Here is a 13,380-nt window from a genome sequence, read left to right as displayed (position 1 = left end):
AAAATAAATCAGGTGGGAGGGAAGAATACTGGCATACTGTTGGATGAGGCCTATGTCTACACAACCTCTATGCACCACCTTCCTCACTTGTACAATGCAAAGGTGATAGTTACAGCAGGTAACTGCTTGCTTGCTATGGGCCAGATCTATTAACTTGCTTAATTTTCACAACTCACCCTTTTATATACACAGAAACACAGGCAAGGAGAGTTAAGTGATTTACTTAAGGCAATACAGCTAGGAAGAGGGAGAGTCAGAATTAAACCCTGGTAGACTTCCACGCATTATGTCTAGACACTCACCAGACACCACCAGTGTCTGGTACAAAGGGCTCAAGAGAGAATTCTAGAGCTGTGCTGTGTGACATCATGCAAGATAATCAAAGTTCTCTATGCCTGGTGTTCTCATCTGTAAAATGGGCATACAAATGTGTTTCTTACAGAGAGGCTCAAAGAGAAATGATTTAATATATGTAAAATGTTCAGAGAATGGTGGCAAATAATAAGTACTCAACAAAGGTTACCTAATGTCAAATAAACATGTCTGTGATTACAAATACGTAGATGGTTAATATCTTAATATAACATAAAGCTATGCCTATGTCTGTAATATCCATATGTAAAGGGCAATCACTCAAAAAGAGTCCCAGTGGAGTAATGAGGCATCACTACCAATCACTTAACCATATAGCAGAGAGTGTGTTTATCTTATTGCTTTGTGCTTAATCAAACTATACCTTATCTTTCCATGGGTCCTCAATTCTATCACATGATGGAGGTCTTTCTCTTCTCTTTTCTCTCTTTTTCCCCCCTCTCTCTCATTCATTTTTTGAGATAGGGTCTCGCTCTGTCACCTGGGCTGGAGTGTGGTGGCACAATGATGGCTCACTGCAGCCTTGACCTACTGGGCTCAAGCCATCCTCCAGCCTCAACCTCCCATGTAGCTGGGACCACAGGCATGTGCCACCACATCTAGCTAATTTTTGATTTTGTGTAGAGACGAGGTCTTACTTTGTTGCTCAGGCTGGTCTTGAACTCCTGGGCTGAAACAATCTCCTGCCTCGACCACCCAACGTGTTAGGACTACAGGTGTGAGCCACCATGCCTGGCCAGATGATGGAGGCTTTTCTGTAGCTGATTGTTCTCCCTGGAAAGCTACCTCTCAGTTTCTCCCTGAACCTTGAGTCAGTAAGTTTTCCAAGATTTGGCTAAATGAAGGAGAGGGCACTATGGAAACAAGCTTGGAGACAACATGGGATATTTTTCATTGTCTCTTCCTTTTTTTCTTTTTTGAGACAGAGTCTTGCTCTACCATCCAGGCTACAGTACAATGGCATGATCTCTGCTCATTGCAACCTATGCCTCCTGGTTCAAGCAATTCTCCCTGCCTCAGCCTTCTGAGTAGCTGGGATTACAGGCACCCACCACCTGAGTAGCTGGGATTACAGGCGCCCAGCACCACGCCCAGCTAATTTTTGTATTTTTAGTAGAGACAGGGTTTTGCCATGTTGGCCAGGCCGGTCTTGAACTCCTGACCTGAGGTGATCCATCTGCCTTGGCCTCCCAAAGTGCTGGGATTACTGGCATGAACCACCGCACCCAGCTGAGACTGAATTCTTTTGCTAGAATCTGGAGAGCTAAAGGCCCACTGCCAGGGAAGCAGAGGGTGCTGCTGTCCTACCTGGTGAGCTTGGTGCCAATCTGTTGCCTCAGCTCCAGCCGCTCCTCATCCGTCTGCCTGGGAAGGATGTTCTTTTCTTCTAGCTCTCGCTTGGAGGGCCTGTTGCTGAGTTTGATGGCTAAGGAGTCCTTCCTGCAGACCTTCATGGCCAGGGAGCCTGCAAGAGAGAGAAATGAGTCCATTAAAGCTGACACACATCTGCCTGCCTGACACACACACACAGACACACGGCCAACCTGGACCATAGGATACACGGCAGGAAGGAAGTCATCAAAGCTATAACACCCAAGAGTGGTTAAGGCCTCAGTTCCTAGATTTCCTGCCATTGCCACACACTCTGCCCCTAGTACTGCGTGGGGCACATGGAGAGCACACGGGGAGCCTGTGATTGGGTCCCTGCTCTCCAGGAACACCCAGCATGCAGACAACATCACAAAGGAGGGCAGGACTGGCCATGGGTTGCAGCAGATTGCAGAGGGGTAGACAGGACAGAGGCCTTTAGCAACTAGCGGAGGTTTCACGAGGAGGAGGGGCTGACACCTGAGGCAGAGATGAGAGTCCAATAGGCAGCAGGTGGGCGGGGATCTGTGTCTGCAGACGTGCAGTGGTGAAGGCTACACCAAAAATCTCAAGAGACAGAAAAGATCAACTACACTGGAGCTGGGGGGACGTGGAGGAGAAAAAAAGGTAGGCGGACAAAATGGGGCTGGTTGGGGGTGGGAGTGGAGGTGAGGGCTTTGAAACAGGCAATATCCTGTTTTTTTTTTTTTTTTTTTTTTTTTTTTTCCTTAACCCCAGTGTTTCTGAGCAGCAGAGGCAGGGCTTCCCTGCATCTGGTATAAATCAGTGCTTCTCAACCAGTGGTGATTTTGCTCCCCAGGGGACACCTGGCAAAATCTCAAGGCATTTCTGGTTGTCAAAACTAAGGTGGCAGGCAGAGGGTGTTACTGGCATCTAGCGGACAGAGGCCAGGGATGCCTGTAGACATCACAGTGCCCAGGACAGCTCCATACCAAAGAGTTATCTGGTCCTGAATGCTGGGAGTGGCGAGGTTGAGAAACCCCGGTATGAAACATTCAATTCTCTGGATGCTAAACAGCAAACAGGGGCTGAGCAGGTGCTCCTTCCACTCATGGGTCATTGAGGTCTTTGCTGCCCTGTGTGGTTCTTTCCCCGACATCACTTGAATCCCTTCAGTCGCTCACCAGGTCTCACATGGAAGCAGCTATTTGAAGCCTGGTAAGTAGGGAGGAAGAGAAAACACCAGCGGGCAAGGAGTCTGGGGGTGCCTTTGGGTTTTATTGAGTAGTGCTTTTCTTCTTTTTTCCTCTGCTGGTTTTAGAACATGAGCTTTGGAATGTTAGAGCCAGCATCAAACTGCAGCGTTGCCCCTTAGCAGAGAGGAGGCCCTGGGCTGGCGCCTTGCTTCTCCACTGTCTGCCCTTATCTGTAAAATGGAGGCAATAGTGTCCATGCCTCAGCGTTGCTGTGGGACGTAGGTGAGAGATTAAGATCCTAGCCCGTTGTCGGGCACGTGGTACATGTTCGAGGCACGGTTGCTATTCTCACAAGTGCATTTATTAAAAAGTTGGCCAAATATCAGGCTGTACTCATGTAACTAAAATTTATTTACTGTTCATGGCCAGAGTGATAGGTTTTGAACTTTGCTTTCTTCATTTCTTCTCTTGTCTCTTAGCGCCTTTAAAGGTCATAAATAAGAAATTTAAATTGAGGTCTTCTAAAGTTGCTGATGCTTAAAAAGTGAATTTGTTGCATACACAGTGGGTAGTATTTGAGTGTTTGCCTGATGGGAACAAATGTTTAAGCTTTTAAAACTTATTTTTTTTTTCTTATTGGGGAAGTCGCATCCCAAGGGAAGCAATAAAGAGCCATCTAAAGAGATAAGCGGTGGCATTTTACAAAGCCCTGCACCTGTAAATTTTAGAGCTAGGAGGGCATTTAGAGGATATTTACCATTTCCTCTTACTGATGTAGGAACTGAGGCCCCAAGAGATAGGCTGAGCTGCCCTATGACCCAAGACCAGTCAACACCAGAGCGGGGATTAGAACTCAAACTGCTGGGGTGCTGGGTCTGCTCTCTGCTGTCTTTCCACACGAGCATGCTTCCCCACCCCGGTGAAGAGTTAAGATGAACGCACTGGTGTATAATGAGCTGTCATCATCTTCGTCCTCCTCCTCTTCCTCTTCCCTTGTGTACAGGCAAGAAGAGTCTTCGTAGTCTGACTCGTGAGGCACATTTTCTTTATTGTCATCACATTCAATCACAACAGTTGGCACTTGTCTTATTTCTGGAAGGCCCATAGGTCCTGCTTTGGTGACCCCATCACCCGAGTGCAACCCAGAGCTGTGGTAAGAAGTGGAACAGGGGACCCGCTGCTCAGAGCTGTTTAAAGACAAGGAGGAAAGAGGAAATTCATTTTGGCTAACATGCTGTATAAATGCATCAAAACCATTTTAAAACCCAGTTGCCCTCGGTTTTAAACCATTTTAAAACACAGTTGGCATGTGCAGGACATGCACACAGACTTCATGAATATCCTATAAATAGGATAAACTATACTATCCAGGTCCAAGATTTAAAACAGGTGGCCCAGGACAGAGGTGGAGTCATTGGGCTGAATTCAGTCCACAAATATATATTTTTGCCTATCTCATTTTTCTTTAAAGAAGGATCTCATTCTGTTGCTCAGACTGGCTTGCAGTGGAAAAATTATAGCTCACTGCAGCCTCGACCTCCTGGGCTCAAGGGGTCCTCCTACCTTAGCCTCTCAAACAGCTGGGACTACAGGTGCATGCCACTGTGCCCAGTTAATTTTAATAGTTAATAAACTTGCCCAGTAGACCCTGTGAGACAAAGAGTCTATTGGGCAAGTAAAGTCCCATTGCTCATCTTACAGGGAATCATTTCAAGATGGCATGGTTTCCTGATGGGAATAGTGGCGTGGGATAGAAAATAATTCCAACTCCTTGTGGGTGGTGGTGACAGTTGCACAACAATGCGAACGCATTTAATGCCATCGAACTGAATGCTTTAGAATGGTTAAGATGGTAAATTTTATGTTATCTGTATTTACCATAATTTAAAAAAATTAAAAATAAGGGCAAAGGATTAATTTGATAGTGAAATTATTCAGGAGAGAAAGATAATAATTGACGTTCTAGTTTTCTAAAGCTACAGAGGTTGACTGAGTGTGTGATAGACTATTTTTAATTTATTATACTTTAAGTTCTGGGGTACACGTGCAGATTGTACAGATTATATAGGTACACACGTGCCATGGTGGTGGTTTGCTTCATCCATCACCCCCTTATCTACATTAGGTATTTCTCCTAATGCTAACCCTCCCCATTCCCCCGACCCCCTGCTATTCTTCCCTTGCCTCCCACACCCCAGGCTCCGGTATATGATGTTCCCCTCCCTGTGTCTGTGTGTTCCCATTGTTCAACACCTACTTATGAGTGAGAACATGTGGTATTTGGTTTTCTGTTCTTGTGTCAGTTTGCTAAGAATGATGGTTTCTAGTTTCATCCATGTCCCTGCAAAGGGTATGAATGAATCCTTTTTTATGGCTGCACAGTATTCCACGGTGTATATGTGCCACATTTTCTTTATCCAGTTGTGATACACTATTTAAAATGCTGTGGCTGGGGATGCTGAGAAAGGGAACATGGGGATGGACCAAAGGCTGGAGACCCATGCATGACATTGTCAGCGGTGACCTAGAGAAAGTCCTCTCCCACAGGGAGCCACAGGTAATACCAGTCTGGATATTTTACAGGCCAATTTTCTAAGAAGCAACGAGGATGATGTTTTTGGTTCTATCTGAAGTTGAACCAACTTGGATCAAATATATTTTTTAATTAAAACAGTTATATGGCCGGTCGCGGTGGCTCACACCTGTAATCCAAGCACTTTGGGAGGCTGAGGCAGGTGGACCATGAGATCAAGAGATCGAGACCATTCTGGCCAACATGGTAAAACGCCAACTCTACTAAAAATACAAAAATTAGCTGGGTGTGGTAACACACACCTGTAATCTCAGCTACTCAAGAAGCTGAGGCAGGGGAATCACTTGAACTTGGGAGGCGGAGGTTGCAGTGAGCTGAGATCGTGCCACAGCACTCCAGCCTGGTCAAAGAGTGAGACTCCATAAAAAACAAATAAACAAACAAACAAACAAAAACAAAAAAACAACAACAACAACCTATAGATGTTTGTTGTTGGAAAGTTAGAAAATGCCTGTCATCAAAAACAAAGAAAATAGTTATTTTCTTAATCCTCTGGCTGAGGATCATGTAGTAACTTAGAGCCCTTTTTAAGACAGGCTTTGCATGAAATCTAGAATCATAAATATGTAACCAGAAACCACAGTTAAATTTTGTAATTCTTTTTCAGATTAATTGGAAGTGAAATTTATAAATTTCCTTCATTCAAGGAATTTCCAAACACAGGAAACTCAACACATTTTACCATCCAAAAGTGTTTGACATGCATAAGGAAATGGAGCATGAGCTTGTATTAAATATCAGTAAGTTCCACATTTGAATATTTTATCTAAAAGAAGCCTAACTTATGACATATGAATGTATGCCCCTTCTTTGAAACTTGTAATTATGCTTTAAATTATTGCTATGCTTAATGTAAATTCAATTAACTTTCTTTCTTCCATTGTTTCCAAAGTGCTGTTTTTCTCTTTGTATTTTTCATATAACTCTTCAGTGACACAAATGGGAAAACCTAGTTAACACATTATGAGCTATGATGTTCAAGGCAATGAGCTAAGTCAACTTAAAAAAAGCCAACCACTGAATAGGATTAAATCACATATTTACAAAAATGCAGCATCTTATTAGACATTAGTGGTTTAAGTCGGTCCGTTTCCCACCTAATTTAATACAGATGACAATGGGAGGAGGGTGAAGTACATGATAGACGGTCTCCAGGGTGGTGAAGGGTGACGGAAGGGGGGCTGGGGACTGGCTGCACACCCTGCAAAGCAGCTCTTTCATCAGTGACAGCTACACCATTCCAACTGCGCTTGGATTTCCACATTGGGTATTACAGAAAGTAAGAATGGAAGGGGCAAAAAATGTCATTCCATGGCTCATGTTTTGCCCCAATCCTGCCTTTTCCTCTCTCCACTTTCTAGTTTAATTAGCAATGTTTCCTATAAAGGCACAGAGCTGGGGATTTGGCAGCCGGGAGCTGGGGATGAAAGCAGACAATAGATATTCTTGTTTGGTGGGAAAAATCTTTTAAGGGAAAAGAGTTGGAACTAGAGAGCATGAGTTCCTTAAGGTAGAAGGCTCCAAGGTGATTCAAGACCACAGAGGAGAGAAAAGTGCACAGGGGGATAAGAAACGCCACCTCATAGGTAGTGTGTGATCAGCAAGAGGCTGTTTCCTCTCCCTCAAAGATACATGGGCAGCGTGAGACCTTCTTGCATAGGATGGGATTAAATGGAGGACAGCCGGCTACTTTGAAAGGTACCAGGTACTATGCTACTGGGTTTGTCAAATAGGGATTGGTTGTGTTGCCAGTGACTGCCTGTTGGGGCACTAGAGAAACAGATAAAGATCTCTGGGGCCAATCAGCTCATCTTCCTGACGTGTGAACCCTAGCATGTGCTTGAATGCCTGATTTTCCTTAAGAGTGAAGGCAGTATTTTCCAGGAAGCTAGGGGAATCCACCAAAAGGATTTTAAAACATTCTATTAATAAATACCCACAGAATGCTAACTATATATCAGGGAGAGTCCTGAGAAGACAAATACCCCGAGAAACCCACCCCTTTTGTAACTATGGAGAACCTCAGGAGAGCAAGAAAGGAAAGGACAGTACAGGAGTTAGCTAAGGAGCAGGCAGAGAAGGTTAATTTGGGCCCTCACTTTGGGGAGTCAAGACAGATCTGTGTCCATGTTTTGTTGCTTACTCTCTTCTTGACCTCAGCCAAATTGCTTAACCTCTGAGTCTTGGCTCCCTCAACTGCAGAACTGGGTAAATCATGCCTTTTTTTTAGGGCAGGTGCATGTGAAGTGGCCTGTTGACACGGCCTCAAACGAGACCCTCACTAGTTATTGACAGACATAGCCTTCCAAGGGGTTTCACAGCAGGCTGTTTCCGTCCAGTCTCCACAGTTCTCGGAGCGACTTTCTAAAACTCAGATCTCAGAGCCTCACCCATGAGAATTCTGAATGCCCCTCGAGTCTACAAAACCACTGCTCTAGGAGTGATGCAAATGAAAATTCAGTTAACACATCATGAACTATACTATTTAAGGCAAAGAACCAAATCAACTCAAATGTAGGATCTTACGATACGTGGCCTCTGTCCCGCCGGTGACAGACACCCAGCAGAACATCAGTGTCTGTAGCACAAGTTTTATATAATACAGCAGTTATCACCTAGCAGATCTGCTCTAAATACAGGCTCTCATTCCAAAAGAAAGGTGAAAACCATTAGCCTGAAAACAGTAGCTTAAACATAGTGTCATGTGCTTGCCACAGCCTGCATCATTTGGCTCAAATTATTAACCCAGTCTCATTCCCCCTTCCCTCCTTCCCTTTTCAAACAACTGACCCCTTGATCACTTGCAACTGTGCATTCAATGCTCTTGGCCTGGAATGTGTTCCTAAACCATCGTCACCTCATTCATTCCTATTCCTCTCTCAATACTTGTCTCAGTCCGTGCCTTGCCTGCGTGTACAGGAGAGTCCTCAAGTGTGAAAACCATAATCATCTGTTTGCTTACGATCTTCCCTCCACCATCCAAGGGTGGAGGCTCCTTGTGGCAGAAGCCATGTCTTCTGCTTGTATCTGGTGCTTATTACCCTGCTAAGTGCCTGGTATCGTGCCGGACACAAAGTAGATCCTCATTAATCGTCTATTGCTTTAGCCGAATGAAAAAAAATACCGGTTGCAATGACTGATGTTTAGATGTTTTGTAAGCAGTTGACAAAACATGTTCAAAAGGTATTAACTAACGGATTGTTTTTTAATTTGCAGGGAGGCATCTAGTGGTGTGCTTCAGGGATATGGTGCCCTAGACTTGGCTGGCATCCTTATGAATGACTGGCAATGACAAAAAGGGCATCCTCATTGAATAAGTGGAAGAACGAAAGAAGGGAGAGTGAATAGAGAGAACGTTTACTAAACGTGTAATTTTCCCCGCAGTATTGCATTTCACCTTTCCAACAACTGTGAAGGACAGATGCTATTCTCCCCATTTTATGAAGCAGGAAATTGAAGCTCTGAGAGGGTAATGGATAGGCCCACAAGGACACAGCTGGTAAAGGAAGGACTTGAAATTTGAACCCACTCTATTACAAATTCTGTATGCAAAAGTTGAGCTATGATACTTATGATATTGTGTCCTTTGATAAAACCCAAACCCCACTAAATGTAACCATGCAAGATGGAGGAAAGTTCACGTTTTGTCAACAACGTGTGTGAAAAATGGTCATTGGCTGGCCCAGGTGGCTCACGCCTGTGATCTCAGCACTGTGGGAGGCCAAAGCAGGTGAATCACAGGGTCAGGAGTTCAAGGCCACCCTGGCCAACATGGTGAAACCCCATCTCTACTAAAAACACAAAAAATTAGCTAGGCATAGTGGTGGGTGCCTGTAATCCCAGCTACTCAGAAAGCTGAGGCAAGAGAGTTGCTTGAACCCAGGAGATGGAGGTTGCAGTGAGCTAAGATCACGCCACTACACTCCAGACCTGGCAACGAAGTGAGATTCCATCTCAAAAAAAAAAAAAAAAAAGAAAAGAAAAATGGGCATCGCTACTTTAAAACTATTTTAAGTCTTACTAACTGGGGTAGGTAATCATGTTCTACCCTGCCTTGACCAGGCCACACCAGGGGCACTAAGCTCAACACTCAGGGTGTTCGGTGTGTGTGGGGGAGGGGGGGAACCCATTCATTCAACGATCATCTTGGCTGCCTTTGTACCAAAATAGCAGAGTGGAGTAGTTGCAACACAGCCGAAAATATTTACTATCTATCTGGTTCTTTACAGAAAAAGTTTTCTGAGCCCTGATCTGAACCAATATTTCCTAAACTTTGATTATACTCCCACCTCCCTCACTTTTTGTATATGGCATCTTTGAAGTCCATTTACACTATTATCTACTCTGTAATTTTTAAAGTCAGTACAGTACTTTAAAAAAAAACTTCTAAACATTATTGTAACTTCATCCTAAGCAAATGATATCTTTGTAATAACAGGTTTTATATGTAAATCGCACAGGTTTACAACATGTTAAGATACATTTTCATATTTATATTTTCAATATTGATATAAGTACATACAATATCCAATAAAATATTACAACTAATGAAGGGTTGTCCTAAATTCATTTCCTGTACCACTGATGATGCAGATATCACGTTCTGGTGAAATGTTGGTCTAGACCAGGCTTTTTCAACACAGGCATGACTGACATTTTGGGCCAATTCATTGCTTTGACGGCTGTTTAGCAGCACCCCTGGCCGCTACCCACCACATGTCAGCGCACTTCCTCCAACTGTGACAACCAAAACAATCTTTAGGCATTGCCGAATGTCCTCTGGGGGGACAAAAATCATCCCAGATTAGGAGCCACTGGCCTAGAGCATCCACAGCGGCTCTGCTACTTGCTGCATTCTCAGCACGGTACCACGTGAGTCTCTTCAAAAGCCACTTACATATTAATTATCAGGAATCTGCAGCATTCACTGAAGGAAGAACTGTCCAGATCCTCTCATGTGAGTTCCTGACTTGTCATGTCTGAGGCTGGCAATTCTGGGGGTCATGCCACCACGCAACATGCTGATGCTCTTGGGGTCTACTTAGTCAGCTACTTGCACTCCTGCTTTCAGTTTCTGAGCTGTTACCCCAAGAATGCAAGAGTTCCAGGCTGACACTTGACTAAAACAGCTTTTCTCATTCTGTTGCCCAGATCAGTGATTTACTGAATGACACTCAGTGGCCTGCAAGAGTCTCATCTTCCAGAGTATCTGTCAACCTCCCTGAGGAATTGCTGACTCATGTAATAAAATCAATTCCAGACCATTCATGTCAAAATTCTTTGGCACTAAGCATTTAGTTGGCTTCGAATTCAAATGGATTTCATTGCACATGGGTTGTGTTCACCCTCCCTCTTCCTAATGGCTAACTGGCTTCTCAAACCGCAGGTAAACGTGAGGAATCTCATCCTAACCTCCTAGATAGAGGCTTTGTTCATTGTTACTGGATTATTGCAGATGATGATGGAAGTTAACATTTCTAAAAGCTCACACTGTCCCATGTATTGATTCACTTGAGCCTCATAAGGATCCTAAGAGATAGGTACTTCTTGTGATCTTCCCATTATAGACAGGAAAACATAAAGGCAAGTGGCCAAGGTCACACAACCAGAGGGGTGCAGACATTGAATCTGGGCCATCAGACTACAGGACCTGATCTACTGATGTCACTATACCACTGCCTATGTAGAAGCAGTGGTGCCCCAATGGCTCCAAACCTTATTCTTCTTCCAGAACCTCCCCTTCCACCCTATTCTGCTGTCAAACCAGTCTGATCATGTAATTCTCCCAATCAAAAGAGCCAGGAAAGGCCTCACTGTAAACTGGATTAACTCCACCCTCTATGGCATGGACTAAGAGGTGCCTCACCAACTGACTCCCCAACTCCTTTCAATCTCATTCATTATTATTCCTTACCGTCTTCCCAGCGTTCCAGCCACATCAGACCACTTGCCACTGCCCAGGTACACTGTGGACTTTCCTGCATCCTCCCTCTGCTCTTGCGGTTGTGCGCCCCAGAACTCACCCTTCAGATTTTGGCCTAGAGAGAGTATCCTACCTATCTTGGCTCAAATCTCATTTCATTTGAGCATCCTCTTCTGATTTTTCCAATGGAAATCAGTCCCTTCTCTGCACATCTACAGCCTGTTTCCAGTTTTGTTACAGCATCTGCCACATTATGCTATAATTACATGTTAAGCATTTACCCCCACCCCTCATTAACTGTGAGCCTCTCCAAGACAGAGGCTGATGATCTTCCTGCTCCAACCTGATCATTGCACATGTGTCTGGAACTGATGGATGAGTTGATCAAATATTTGAAGTCTCATGCAATCAGTACACCACATTACGTTTCCAATTACTTAATTCACTAAAATGAGGGTCCCTGATCCTTAGAGTCTTGCTGCTGTAGGGAAATTATCTTGTGAAAGGAGCATTAGGACTTTTGGAAATAGTGCTTTAGAGTTATCTTTCTTAAGAAGACAACTCGAGGAGCTAAGGGACAGAGATCTATGCAAGCAAGAGCATGTTGGTTTCATATGCCCTTCATTCCAGGACTGTGTGCACACAGAATAGGTATCAGAGAGAGCTTATGGTATTCCAGTTTCCAGTTCTATACTCACAGGCTATCAGCCCACTTCAGTTCAGACTTCCAAAGCTAGGCTGCTTTATAGGGTGAGGTCATTGAGGTTGATGAAGATCTGTATGCTTTCCTCTTATACTAACATTCTATAATGAATTTAAACAAAGACCAAAGGCCTATGTTCCAGGGGAAAAAACATGAATTTCTGCTCCCTAACATCTAGGCAGCTCCAAATAATGTCATTTTCTTGACAAATATAAGAGGGATGAATATGCAGAAACTGAAGAGCACTCCGTAATGTTCACAAGATGTTGGACAGCTGCAACAATTCGGAATATTTCCATACAACATCCTAAATATACCAGCAGGTTCCACAACTCAGGATGAAGAAGGAAGAGCATCTTTCCAAAACAACCACATGGCTACCATGGATGGTCCTTTAGTGCCCTATGAAAGTGTGTTGTACATGTTCATTATCTCATTTAATCACCACGAAAACTTGCGGAGTTAAGAAGGGTGTTGTTATTATCTTGACTTTTATGAATAGGGATGTGAAGTCTCTGAGAACACAAGTAATCGCTCAGCAGCGATCACAGCAGGATGTGAACTCAGGTCTTCCCACCCAGGGCCTGTGTTCTTTCCATGCACCATGTTGCCTTCGCCTAGAGAATCAGCAAAGCCCATCATTTTTTCCGTAGATGTATCTGCTGACTATGAAATGCAATTTATACCACAAATTTTAAAAACCATGGAATATAATATTTTTATAACAAAAAACAAGGATAACAGATGTTCACACAATCTAGCTAGTCTCTTGCTGTGAATTTTGCTGTGAAGAGTCCCATGATGAGGGCTATTGTGGAACACATAGGGAGGGGGGCTGAATTCTAGACTTGGAGCTACAAGTTTTGTGTGAGTAGCACATGGCTGGGGGTGAGTAGGTGTGCAGAGAGAATAGGTGACAAGAGGGAGGACAGAATAATTACCAAGCTGGATCATCCAGCCTTGCACAATGGGGTGCTGCCAATAAAAAGGGGGCATACAATGGGTTTTGTGTCTATTGTGGCCACTTTAATGACACCTTCCCTTAAAGCTAGACAGGCATCACCACCATGCTCCTCTCATGATCCTGCCTGATGGTTCTTCAGTGCCCCATCCCCACCTGACATCATATTACACATTCACAGGCTTATCACCTGTCTCTCCCACTAACGAGTAAGCTCACAAGGATGAGGACTTTGTTTCATCCTCGTTTTCCCCTAGAGGATGGAACAGCTCCAACGAACAGGAAAGAATGAACGAAGTATTC

General features: G+C 44.0%; 1 protein-coding gene across 7 annotated transcripts in view; it reads right to left on the bottom strand.

The window, feature by feature from the left end:
- PHACTR1 (phosphatase and actin regulator 1) overlaps positions 1–13,380 on the bottom strand; it is a 335,834-nt gene that overhangs the window by 62,987 nt on the left and 259,467 nt on the right. For all 7 annotated transcript variants that reach the window (XM_017521490.2, XM_037735987.1, XM_017521492.2 and 4 more), the window contains 2 exons: positions 3,840–4,084; positions 1,681–1,837 (listed from right to left, as the gene is read on the bottom strand). In XM_017521490.2, the coding sequence (XP_017376979.1) occupies positions 1,681–1,837; positions 3,840–4,084 (402 nt within the window). The remainder of the gene's footprint in view (positions 1–1,680; positions 1,838–3,839; positions 4,085–13,380) is intronic.

The sequence above is a fragment of the Cebus imitator genome, unplaced genomic scaffold (assembly GCF_001604975.1).
Source record: "Cebus imitator isolate Cc_AM_T3 unplaced genomic scaffold, Cebus_imitator-1.0 Scaffold21, whole genome shotgun sequence".
NCBI lineage: Eukaryota > Metazoa > Chordata > Mammalia > Primates > Cebidae > Cebus > Cebus imitator.
This window is presented reverse-complemented; position numbering and strand designations above follow the sequence as displayed.